Below are 13,258 nucleotides of genomic sequence, written 5' to 3'. Positions count from 1 at the left end.
CACACTCAATCATGGACTTGGGTAAATAATCCTGAAAAAAGTCACAGTTGTATTGCTGGAAATTAAAAATTATTATGATGAATTCTAATGGAAAAAATGATTTAATCTCTTTGAGATGTTTGTGACGGTCAACAAAAATTGCAGGTCGCTGTGTAGTTGTATAGGTAAATGTTTCATTTCTTTAAATTGTTTTTTTTATCTCACCAGAAATAATCTGTCTGCAGTTAAAAAAACAACAACATAAAAATAAATAAAATAAAATAAAATCTATGTCCCAAAGACTTATATTTCCCACAATTTAAATTATTTTGAGGACAGTTCAGAAAACTATAATTGATGGTTGCAAATTCTGGTAAAGCATTGCCATATGAACACACAGTAAATATTCCTGAAAATAAAGTGACAGATGTGACAAAAATGATTGTGTTGAAAACTAATGGAAAAAATTATTTAGTCTCATTGAGATGTTTTTATTGTCATCAAACTGTGTTGTTGTAAAGGTAAATGTTTTTAAATTTGTAAGTTTTCGCACCAGCAATAATATGTCAGTTTATTTTTTAAATTAATTAATTAATTCAAGTGTATGGCCCAAAGACTTAAACATTTCTGACAGTTTAAGTTATTTTGAGGACAGTCCACAAAAAAAGTAATTAATGGATGTGAAATCACACAAAATCATGCACTTGGGTAAATAATTAGGAAAACAAAGTCACAGTTGTGTTGCTGGCGATCAAAAATAATTGTGTTGGAAACAAATGAGAAAATAATTTTATCTCATTAAGATGTTTCTTATAGTTAACGAGCATTGCAGGTTGCTGTGTAGTTATAAAGGTAAATGTTTCATACCTTTTAAATTTGTAATAAAAAAAATATATAAAAACTGAATGCACTGAAGACTTAAATATTTTTGACAGTTTAAGTTATTTTGAGGACAGTTCACAAAATTATAATTGATGGATCATTAATACACTCTCAGAAATAACAAAATCTGTAACTGGGCAGAACCTTTTCAAAAGTTATGTTTTTGTTCCTAACAGGTCCTTAAGGGTGATTGTTGATACTGTACCTAAAAGAACAAATGTACAGGAATATAAGTATCTTGGCACAATCTTTGATACCACATTAAAGTTCCAGCAGAACTCAGAAGCTGTTCCTAAGAAAGTGCATCAGAGAATGTATGTTCTTAGGAAACTGAGCTCTTTCTGTGTGGGGAAATATATTGAGAACTTTTTATACTACTTGCAGTATATTGAGAGTATTTAAGCTTTTTCTTTTTATGCTGGTTCTCCTCACTTTCTGTTAGAGACGAAGATCGCCTTCAAATTTTAGTCAAGACTTGCTCCAAGATTATTGGTTTGCCTTTGTGGTGTCTAGCAGAGTTACATTAACAGTAAATGATAAGGAAAATTCAAAGTGTGATAGGAGATGATTTCCATCCTCTGAAGCCATTTTTTTTTGTATTGTTACCCTCTGGACGAAGGTTTAGAAGCATTAAATTCTCTTTTAATAGATAAAAATTTGCTTTTGTTCCTGAGGAAATAAGACTTCATATTTTGCAACCTTACACTTTTAATGTATGGGTCCTTTCTTACTGCTGTATTTTTCATTTTAGTATTATTTTTGAAATTATTTTGAAGCATGCTGGATTGTGTTTTTTAATATTGTTTGTAAGTAATTTGTCTTTTTATGCGTTTGTTGTATCATAATGCTACTGGTACAGTACAGGTACAGGTACGGTACCAGTGGCAGATTTTGTACCTTTATTTCTGAGAGTATAGACCATTTTGAGTAATGTAAACAAAAACAATGGTCCCAACATATTTCCTGTTTTACATTTCTAATTTCTATAGCTTCCAATAATCCAAAAAGAGATAAATAATGTTATGATAGCTGTTTTAACATTAAGTTATGATTGAATTGCCTCTTGTTGCAGTTATGAAATAGTTTGATAACGAGCAGGAAATGTTCTTGGGCCAATGACATGACCACATTGAAATGGTTTATAGATTTTAACCACTGCATTAATATATTTCATTAGCAAGATCTCCTAAAACAGCTTCTAAATAATAATAATAATAATAACAATAATAATATTATTATTATTATTATTATTATTATTATTATTATTATTATTATTATTATTATTATTATTATTATTATTATTATTATTATTATTATTATTATAGTGAGAGTGAAATGCCCTTGGAATGAGTGTGTGGGCAGATATTGCTTCTTAATGGAAACGTTGATTTAAGAATTGGGCAGAGCTAAGGGCTGTTTGCCATACTTTGGGACATTACATATGCAAGACTTCTTGAATGACAAAAGAAACAACTTCAGATTCAGTCCGGCTGTTCAAACTGAGATGCTCAACACAAACAAATAAACAGATTTTCAGGAACATTTTTTATAAACATTGTATTAAATTATTTATTGTTATTTATATTTTGTAGACCGCAAAAATACTAAACCTTTTTAAGGCAGAAAAAATCACGGGCTGTCTGTCTGAGCAAAGCATGTTTTATATGTATGTTGCTTGCTGCATCTTGTTTGCATGCATTTGTGCATTTTTTTTTTTTGTCTTTGTGTCTGTTTGCATGTGTGTCAATCTGAGCTCAGGTGACGTGATCGGCCTGTAATGGCTCCACAGAGACTCATTTCTCTAGATCCATTAGAATTCTGTCGGAGGAATGGATGATGAAAGTCTCTCTCTCTCAGATATTTATGACTGGCCTGGGAGGACGCAGTCACTGCGGCCTTAATTTCACTCTTTTTCTCTTGTTTTCTCTTTAACTTATCACTCGTTTTTTTTATTCTCAGTCTCTCAAGATTTAGCCTTTCACCTGTTTGTATCTGAATTGTATTTTTGCCAGTGTTTTCATCTTCCTTGCTCTCTGCCCTCCATTTTACTGTCAAAGGGGACCTATCAGACATTCTTCTTTTGAAAGAATTCAATCTAGATGTACTATAAAGTTGATGCTGAATAGATGTGACAAAATGGGGCTTTAAAAAGTCAATAAATTTATGTGATTTTAATTGGTATCCTGCATTAGTAACTTTGTCGCCTGAAATTAGCATGAAGAAATGTAGTCAGAAAAAATTAGTCAGTTTTGTCGAATTCTTTTAATCATTTCTTGCGTTAAAGTTATTTCAAACAAATAGTGCAAATAGGCTATGCAGAATTTCCTTATTAAGAGTTAACACAGATATTTGATCATTAAAGTTTATTTTACTGCACATCTACACTGTAAAAACGATCCGTAAAATTGTCAGAAATTGTCCATATTTTGTGATTTGCATTATGGGACTTTGATTTTACTTTTAACTACTTTTAACCTTGAAAAGCTGGAAAAAGTGACTTATTAACATTTTTAATAGTTTAAAGTGCTATATTGTCTGGGTTGCTGTTGGATATTAGGCTACAAAAAAACTGCAAGTACATATTTCGCTTTTCTATTTGTTAGCAGATTGCTTTCAGCCTCTAAAATCTAAACCTTTTTAGTCTAGTGATTCAGTAAGTGAACACACTCAAGCATTCAGTCCAGACCAGTGCTAATGTAAAGAAAAACTGCCTAATTACAGCAGAGATGGCTGTAATTCACTGCTCTCTCAGCCATGTTAACATGTTAATTACTGCTACCAACATGCTATTTCAAGCTAAATGTTTATAACATTTTGAATGCTATAGCAGCATATTAACAATGCTAGAAACATGATGGCATTTTTTCTGATGCTATTTCATCTTAGCCACATGTTAAACATGCCAGATACATGCTGTTAGTTTAACATCTGTTTTTAACTTTCTGTTGAACGTTAGAAATATTGGCAACATTTAAGTACGAATTCCAACTTTTAACTACTGGCTTATTATATGTCTATTAGAATTACTAGTACAGCTTTGCATTTAGTTTGTTTTTATTCCTGGGCAATACACAATTTATGCAACTTAAACAGCTTAAATTAAAGCCCACTTATGTTACGTTTTACAGTGATTGGTTTTCAGACATCGCTTGTTTCTTGTTTACCCATTAATTATTTTTAGGTTTAAAAAAAATCACTCAAACTCACTTTTCTAGTGACTGGTCCATGAAATAATTCCATCAAATGGTCCACATGTTCCACCAAATTCTATTCACTGGAATTTTGTTAACTGATTTTTATTTATTTATTTGTTTGTTTTGTTTGTTTGTTTTCATTCTAGCAATGTGTTAAACATGCCAGATATGCACTCTTTGTTAGTTAAACGTACATATTTTACCTTCTGTAAAATGTTAGAAATATTGGCAACATCTATTACCTGCTTATTATTAAGATTTTGTACCCAAGCACAACTAATACCTTTCTAACTAATAATAAGCAGAAAATTAGTACTTTATTGAGCTAAATAGTATCTTAAAATAAAGTGTGACTGAAATAGGTTGGTGACAAGTTAATTTTATAAGCATGACTTAAACCATAATATGCTAACAACATGTTTACAAATAGCATATTAGCAGTGTTAAATCACATTTACTATGTGCAGATATTTGCTAGCCACACTGTAAAAAGTATATAATCAATTTTAGTTCATTGCAACTTTTTAAGCTAAGTTAATCATGTTTTAACTTAATTTTATAAGTTATGCAGGCTGTTTTAAGTCAGTTTAACATAATATAAGTTTAATGGACTTGTGCGTTTAACTTGAGTCAGCTAAACAAAGGCAACGAGGATTTTTTATTACAGTGTACATGTTATAATTAAAATGTGGTAGCATGGTAACGTGTTGAAAAATGTGTCAAATATATTAGCAAAATGCTACGCATGTTAAAAACATTCTATTAATGTTTTAAAACTATAACTTTGATTATGCAAATGTTAATTAGTCTGCCCGAAAAATCGTTGCTACACCTTTATTGCAATCAAACCATGGGTCAATTTTGGCAAAGAGACATCAAAGTTTATCCACTTTTTGTATAATTTGTTTAATGCTTTAAATTTGAGGACAAACCACTTAATCACCTTTTAGTCATTTTTACAGTATAAAATTAAAATATGTATATCATATAAACAGTTGATGTATAATTATAAAATAATATGTCCAGTCACTTTCACTAAACATGGCACTTGTGATGTTGCAAAAAAAAAAAAAAAAAAAAAAAAAAAAAAAAATATATATATATATATATATATATATATATATATATATATATATATATATATATATATATATATATATATATATATATATATTTATATATATATATATATAAATATTATATATAACCAAAAATAAAGACATTTAAAAGCCAAAACATTTTACATGTTCAAGCAGCCATTTAAGGAGCAGGTCATGATCACTGGAGAAGACTTAAAGAGCTCCAGACAGATGGAGGGAGGACTTAAAGTGAGAGGGAAGTGGCAAAAATATGTAAGTGAACTAAAAAAAATAAATCAAATCTGGCCCCAGCAGATTGCAGAGGGAAAGAAAGAGACATGAGGGAAGGAGTGCAAGACAGGAAGAAAGGAAGGAAACAGAAAACATCTGTGCTGGATGTCCCACGGGATGGTACATCCTCATTTATTGAGGGCATCTCAGCCAGACAGCACACAGTTCAGCTCACAGAGGTTCATTCAGACACCCCTGTCTGTTCTTGACTCGTTTGAACAGCTGTTAGCATGTAGCTGTGCTTAAGCATGACTTCTAATGTTGTTTGCCATGCTGGGTTGAAAGTGAAACTCATAAATGGGTCACAGATCTGTTCAAATGTTAAATGCATGTAACGTCTAATGATAGAAAAGTAGAAACTTTTAGCTGTCAAATGTCATGCATACAAACCAATTCTTATATTTGCACTCCCTTGGTAGTATTTACTCAAGTTGTAAAGATGCTGAAAATTAAAACAATTACAGCTGTGGAAAAAAAAATAGTATATTGTAGCGAATTAGCTAAACTTAACTAGACCCTCGATGGAAAATAAAGAAAAGAAGGTATCAGAGATGTGAATGTCTGAGCTGTGCGATTAACCCATTTCGTCTGGGTCTCTGCTTTTTTGGAGGTTTTACTGCTTAGGTCTTTGTCTTGACGTTGCTTTTTTGACTTAACTGAGGGCGTGGCTTTGGACACAAACTTTATAGGGAGGGTTCGCATCCTTCCGCTAGTCCAAGTTGACCAATCAGAAACGAACTTCCCTGAGACACGGTTTTGTGACCCTTTGTTGAAAGTACCAGGGATTTGGATAGGCAATTTGATGCAAACTAAGGCAGAAATGTTCAAGTCTCTTATTGTTAATATGCTGCACTCGTATTAACATAAAATGTAAACAATTGTTCAGTTCACCAAATTAGCTTCAAAACGACTCCAAACGAGAACTGTTTATGAACTTGTTTAGCTTCGGTAGAGTTAAACATTGTATGCAGAAGTAATAAAACCATAATATTAATACAGGAGTAAGGGAAATGTTGCAAAACACTTGATAACACATAAAGAGAGAATAAAGTTTACATTAAAACATCAGTCTTAAGCAAGGAGCTTATAGTAGTCCTGACTAGGTCTCTGTTCAGTGCTGTGGGCACATTCCTTTGGGTCATAAATACCTTGAAATCGTATTAGAACTGACCATCCAGTCTTTCTTGGGCAAAAGTTGGCTCATTTGTTGAATTTATTATTATTATTATTTTTTTTAAATATAATAGCAGACTAACATTTTTCACAAACTCTTAATTAATAAATCAAAGAAATTCCACAGAAACTGAACAATTTTTTTCCAAAAAGGAAAAGATTTCTTGAAATGCTTTTAAAAAAATTGTAAATAAATAATGTTTTACATTTAGCAATTAGTTGAGACTGATCTTGTGATGCTGAAGACTAGAGTACTGGTGACGTGTAGCATAAAAGCTTACAAGTCTGCAAATTTCTGCTGCAAAACCATATTTTATGCTGGTCTAATTGGGGTTTGTGTGCAATTTTTTTGGCATTTTGTTGAACCAATTATTACTTCTAATTTCCATAATTTTTCCACTGAGCTGTGTTATGCATTCATGCTCTTTTCTTTAATATGAAAGTTGAACTCATCCATTAGAAATGGGTTCCACCTAGCTTGGATGATAACATTGTTCATTCTGGAATTCATTGTCATCAGTGTTATCTCTTGTTTCTTACCTTAGCCTGAGAGTTAACCTGCCCCGGACGAAGCTAGTTTCCCAGCATAAGTTGCCAGAGTAACAGAGTTTGAACTATCGTAAATGGGATTTATGAAACAAAATCCGCCATTAATAAACCTCCCTTACCAAAATAATTCCTTAAATGGCTACTGTTGACTTCATTTTATTTTATTGTCACTGAACCATTCGATGTGTTAATAAATAAAAAGTATAATAATGATTCTGAAAATTCAGCTTTGCATCATAAACTAATCGTATGTAAGATATATTGACATAAAAAACTATTATTTTACGATGTAATAATATGATCAGTGACATGCAGCATTGGACAGTGTAGGAATATAAGGAACTCAAATGTTTGAGCAGTAGTGTACAAAAAGAGAATTGAATCTTCTCATAGTAATAGGGCTTTTAGTAAACTCAGTTTTAAGCAGTTCTATTTTAATCAGCCTCTTTTTCTGTCTCTCTGCAGTGTTGCTGAGGTGTTGGAGAAGCACGGTCTCCAGAAGCCCATCTCCTTTGTGAGAAACAGTCAGAACAGCAAAGAGGAAGCTCACCAGCTGATGGTCCGACTCACCCGTCACACAGGACGCAAGTATGACATGCACACACACAGTAGCACAAGCATACACAGTCTCAGCTTGCTTGGCATTTCCCAGAACACTCATATGCACCTGTTCCACTGTTTGTTTTTTTGCTTAGAAACCCTCCTGTGAGTGAGACCGTGTGGAGAAGTTTACTTCAAGATCTCCTGGACATGCAGCAGAATGTGTACACCTGTCTAGAGCCAGAGACTTGCCATCAGGTACTAAATGATACTAAAATATATAATAATTGTGCAGTATCGCACTAGTGAGTGACTGCATATTCATAATAGAAACATTACTTTAAATGTTCACTGGGTAAAGCAAGATCTTTGTCGTAGTGTTGTCAGTGGTTTAGGTTATATGGATTTTTCACTGAAGGTCAGTGCATTTCTTGGTTGCATCTCACAAGGTGTTGTCAGAAGTAGAAATAATGTCCTTGTTGACAGAACAACCTTGTTTCATTCATTTACTGTATTGAAGTATGGTATCACTTTATTTTAATGGTCCCTTTAACGCATTTTGTTGAATTTAAGTTACATTGCATCTACATGCAAACTAATTCTCATTAGATTATAAGAAGATTTTTAGGTTGGGGTTAGGGTTAATGTAAGTTTATGTACTTGCAAAGTTTCTTATAGTCAGTTAAATATCTCTTTGTTTACTGCGCATTTTTGTTTGCTTTCTCATTAAATGGATATTTCACCCATTATTGTCTTTTACTCACCCTTTGCTTGTTTGAAACCTTGGTGAGATTTTTAGATTCTGTTAAATACTAAAGAAGATATTTTAAGAAAAGCTGGAAACCTGTAACCATTGACTTTCATAGCATTTGTTGTCAATGGTTACAGGTTTTCAGCTTACTTCAGAATATACAGTATTATTTTGTGTTCAACATAAGAAAGATACTCATTAAGGTCTGGAACCACTTGAGGGTGAATAATAGTGAGTAATTTGCCTTTTTTTTGGGTGAACTATCCCTTTAAGTTACGTCGGAAGATTAATTACATTATATTCTATACAGTATAATTAAAAATGTGACTTATTTCAGAAAGTATGTTAAAGTAAAATAAGTTTAATTTTATACATTATTTTTATTTTTACTCTGACTGTTGGAACTTGTTTGGCTAGTCACAAAGCTGTTATTGCTGTTATGCTACACCAGGACTGTTTAATTATATCGTCATGGGGGCCAGTTCATGAAAAACACAAAACAGCAATATAAGAGCCCATATGCTGTATTTTTGCTCCTGAAGATGCCCATGTTGGCCTTTTCTACATTAAAACATTAATATGCAGCACTTTGAAACTACATAACATCAGTGCATTGTACAATGTTCCTTTTTTAACAAACATATTAAAATGTTGTATTTCGAAGTACAACAAAACAAAATCAGTGTATTACTTAAGTTGACTTTTTCTACATTCAGACACATTCATATGTTATGTTTTAAACTGCGTAACAATTAAGAATGCAACGATTAAAGATTTTGGTTGTAATATCATAGTCTGAAGAATAATAATGGATTCACAGTTATCACGATTTGTATACATTTATTAAATTCAAAACACTACTAGTTTAGAAAATAACAAGAAAACTACTTTTTAAAATTTTGTTTATTGCTGCTCAGTAACCAAATACAGCACAAAAATTTATTTAAAAAAAACATAGTGTATTTCTCTCTTTGGACTTTGAACGTGTGATAAGTTTACAATGAAAATAAATGACAGAACAATGAATAAATAAAACCAAAATAAGATTAAATAAAGTATTTGTCTAATATTAATTTAAGCAATATATTAGTTAATTTTAATAAACTGTTGTTATTATCTGTGTTCATACATACATAATCATTTTAATAATTTGTAATAATTCGTCTAACGTATCTTTTGTTGACATTGCACTGTAAGCCACGCACAACTCTCACCACTACAGCCTGAGATAATTTCTACTTTGGGCGCCTGGAGGGTGCGAGTGCGTTGTTCTGCTTGCAAGCCATGCGCACACTGCTCCAATATGCACACGTCTCATTGGAAATAATGTACTTGTGTGAACGGCCCGCTGCTATAGTTAATTCAATGTGCGTGTGTATTAGCCTCGGTACAAGCTCGGAACTTTAAACTAGCACACAGTTGGCATATCTTCATAATTATAGCAGCTGTTTTTCGACTGAACTAACTTTATTTTTGATGTCTTGGTCACACTATTTGGAGGGCTGGAACAAATTGCCTCGGACGCCAATTGAATTGCCTTGCGCTACACTATTCAGTTTATTATTCTCCTTACTGTAGCAGTTGTTTTGTTTTGTTGTAGTGTTACAGTGATAGTTCAACTTGACTTTTTTTACCCTTTCCTTTTTTCCTCACAGCACCAATGTTATCTATCCTTTCGTTGTCGTCTATTGTAGCACAGCCTGGTTTTCCTTTGTGTTAGCGTATGTCCGTGCATCCGAATGTGTGAGAGACTCAAACTGAACATTATTCCGATGTCAACAGCGGGCTTTGTCTGTATGCTCTGTAATTTAGCAGCATTCTCTAACGAGCCTGCATTCCCATCTTTATCGATTTCTTCATCACAATCAAGCAGAGCTGAACTTGCCATCAGGAGTTCATCCTCAATGCTGCACCGCTCGTCTAAAAACAACAACCGAAAAAAAAAATCAACAAAAGAGAATTATCCTTCAACCTGTACTCGTTTCCAATTGCTCTTACCCAGTTCCTGTCAGTACGGGCTCCAGCAAAGTATTTTTCTCCAGGCTACGGAAAGACGATCCCAGATGAGCAGTAAATTGAAAGTTCTGAGAGGAAAATGAAAGAAGTTGGATGTAGTTTTAAGGAATTGGCATTCTCTCCATTCGCCCTCTGCGTCTGGGTCCATTTGACGGAGTGCAGCAGAGTTGCTTTGAAATCTCTTCAATAGCTAAACAGCTAATGAACTTGCGCAGACCTCGGCGAGTAGCTCTAAACTCCGCTTCTCTTCTGTGGGTGTGCATTAGGAATGGCTCATTGGCTTGCAGACTGAGCAGAGGCGGATATTTCATTTGTGTGGTGTTGGAAGTTAACTGGTTTATAGTTATAGGTGCAATGTGCACTGCAGATATTGGATCCTCTAATGCAGACAGATTAAAGCACTTGCAGATTATATTTCTAAAGACCATATGAAACTCCAAGAGCCTCAGATAATGACATTGAGATTTTGTGACCAAACACCAACTGCAAGTTATTTCTATAGATATTTATTTTTATATAGTTAAAAAGAGACACTTTCAAATTTTCTGGACAAGAAATGCTGCATTTTTTTTTTATTTATACTAATTTATACTAAAAACAAAATACCTACATTTATTAAAATTCATATAAGAAAATATAAAAATGTATATAAAAAGTGTAAAACTGTAATAAATATTTACTTTTACATTGTTAAGCATTATTGCATTTATTATTTTATTGTTTTAAATATTTCATTTTTTTTTTAATTTTGATTATTTAACATGTTTATATGCCTGAAATCCCATTTAATAAGGCTCAAAACATAAAAACACTAAAATTAAGGTGAAAACTGGAAATAAGAAAATTAAAATGCATTCAAACTACTAATAATTACTACATATCCACATAACAAATGTTAAATCAGATGTCTGCCAGAAGCATCCAGCAGTAGTCTCTCTCACAGTTTAAAGGGGTTGTCCACAGTGTATTTTTAAGGCTTGGTTGTGTTTATAAGAAGCAAAACAATGTATGCTTATGCTTTACTTGTAGAGAATCATGTTATTTTTTTCATATATCTCACTTTGATTATATTCAGCTACTCAGCTAACATGAAAATCATTGTCATATTTTCTAGTTCCTCTGACAATGCTCGCCCTCAAGAGGCTCTGATTGGTCCGCTAACATAATGTGCTGTGATTTGTAGATTTGGCTCCATGTCACTCCCCTACAAGCATGCGCTTTTGCGTTGTGTAAACATTCCAGTCAGAGTAGTTGTTAGCAGTGTTAGCTGCCTGAATCAGAAAGAAATGAAGAGCACACAGCTGAACCTCACGCCTGCTCACTAAAATAAAATCTGACAAGTGTGTGAAGGTAATTCACGTAACCGGAAGCCTCAGGGATCTTACTAGCCTGGATGTATTTTTTGTGGTCCCCAAATTCGGTCGCTGTAGGCTTTGCTTGGATTACTCTATAAAAGCCAATGTCTCCCTTTGCATTAAACTTTAAGTGTATTACATTCAGAGTTTGTTCATACAGCTACATTACACATCAACTAAATTTTAAAATATGATATTGTAGTTGACCACCCCTTTCAACGAAAATGAGATCTTAACATTACCACACAAAAAATAGCGGGTAGCGAATTTATTTGTGTGTGTGTAAATGGCAGAATGGATCAAGGCAGAATGACCTAGTTCTGTCTTTTATTTATTAAAGCTTATTATTTTATTTTTACAACGTTTTAATAAGTGAACTTTTATGAAGAGCAGCACAACACAGCTGATGTCTTACTCCATCTAAATGTATCTGAAGGCAGCACTGAAATTACCCACAGCATCACAGCTGTTGCGCAGAGCTGCTCCTGAGATTGCGTTGTCATTAAATTCTCAGTTTTTGATATTTCTCCTGTAGTGATTCTGTCTCATCGGCCATAGACTAAAGACAGCTGATTAATTGCCACACCTTAGCTCTTCTTCCTCTGGGTCTGTGCTACATTCTGCTTATTCTCTTTCTCTGTCTTTCTCAACCACTTTCTTAATGTGAATTGATACTGTTTAAGTGTTAGTTCACCTTAAGCATGTAAATTATGTTATTAATTAATTACTCATCCTCATTTCGCTCCAGTCCCTTGAGACCTTTGTCCATCTTCAAACACAACTTAAGATATTCTTTGGGATCTGTTAAAGACCTATTAATTTGGATCTTTTCAACCATGATCCATTTCCTAATTGGTATTATGGATTATTGTCAAGGGATTTTTTTAAAAGCCAAATATTTAATTGAATTGAGAACAGATGTTGCAGCTGGAAAGAGTGTTATAACAATTGTGTTCAGATTTTCAAAAAGAAAGTTCTGGATAAATGATTTGTTGCATCATGGCATAAGGTATTACAATTAGAAAACAATGAAAATTTAGGTTAGAGAAGCCATGGTCTTTAGCCTCCTTGTTAGAGCAACCGACTCCCAGACTAAGAACCGCCGGTTCGATCCCAGCTCAGACCAGGTTTGGTGCAGTAGGTCCGGTGCATTACTCTTGGGGGCTCATCCGGGATTGGAGTAAGGTTTGGGGGGATAAAGTCTAACAGAGGCTAGCTAGCGAAGTCCTCTGACCTCAAAAGGTGCTCTAGTGACAGACGCTATAGAGGCCATGGACTTTAGCCACCTTGCTAGAGCAACCAGCAACCAACTCTCATACAAATAATTGCCGATTCGATCCCAGATCAGACCGGGTTGGGTGCAGCAAAACTGGTGGGTTAAACACCTGGGGGCTCGTCCGGGATGGGAGTGAGGTTTAGGTTGGTGAATGTAACAGAGACCAGCTAGCA

The 13,258-nt window shown here is 33.6% G+C and overlaps 1 protein-coding gene across 8 annotated transcripts in view; it reads left to right on the top strand.

Annotated features, from left to right (window-relative positions):
• nbas (NBAS subunit of NRZ tethering complex) overlaps positions 1-13,258 on the top strand; it is a 378,312-nt gene that overhangs the window by 107,240 nt on the left and 257,814 nt on the right. For all 8 annotated transcript variants that reach the window (XR_015517670.1, XR_015517668.1, XR_015517669.1 and 5 more), the window contains exons 28-29: positions 7,613-7,735; positions 7,843-7,945. Coding sequence is in view for 4 of the 8 variants with exons in the window: in XM_087297010.1 (XP_087153136.1) it covers positions 7,613-7,735; positions 7,843-7,945 (226 nt within the window). In the remaining 4 variants the exon portion in view is untranslated. The remainder of the gene's footprint in view (positions 1-7,612; positions 7,736-7,842; positions 7,946-13,258) is intronic.

This window comes from Danio rerio, chromosome 20, assembly GCF_052040795.2.
Source record: "Danio rerio strain M-AB ecotype USA chromosome 20, GRCz13ab, whole genome shotgun sequence".
NCBI classification, from domain to species: domain Eukaryota; kingdom Metazoa; phylum Chordata; class Actinopteri; order Cypriniformes; family Danionidae; genus Danio; species Danio rerio.
This window is presented reverse-complemented; position numbering and strand designations above follow the sequence as displayed.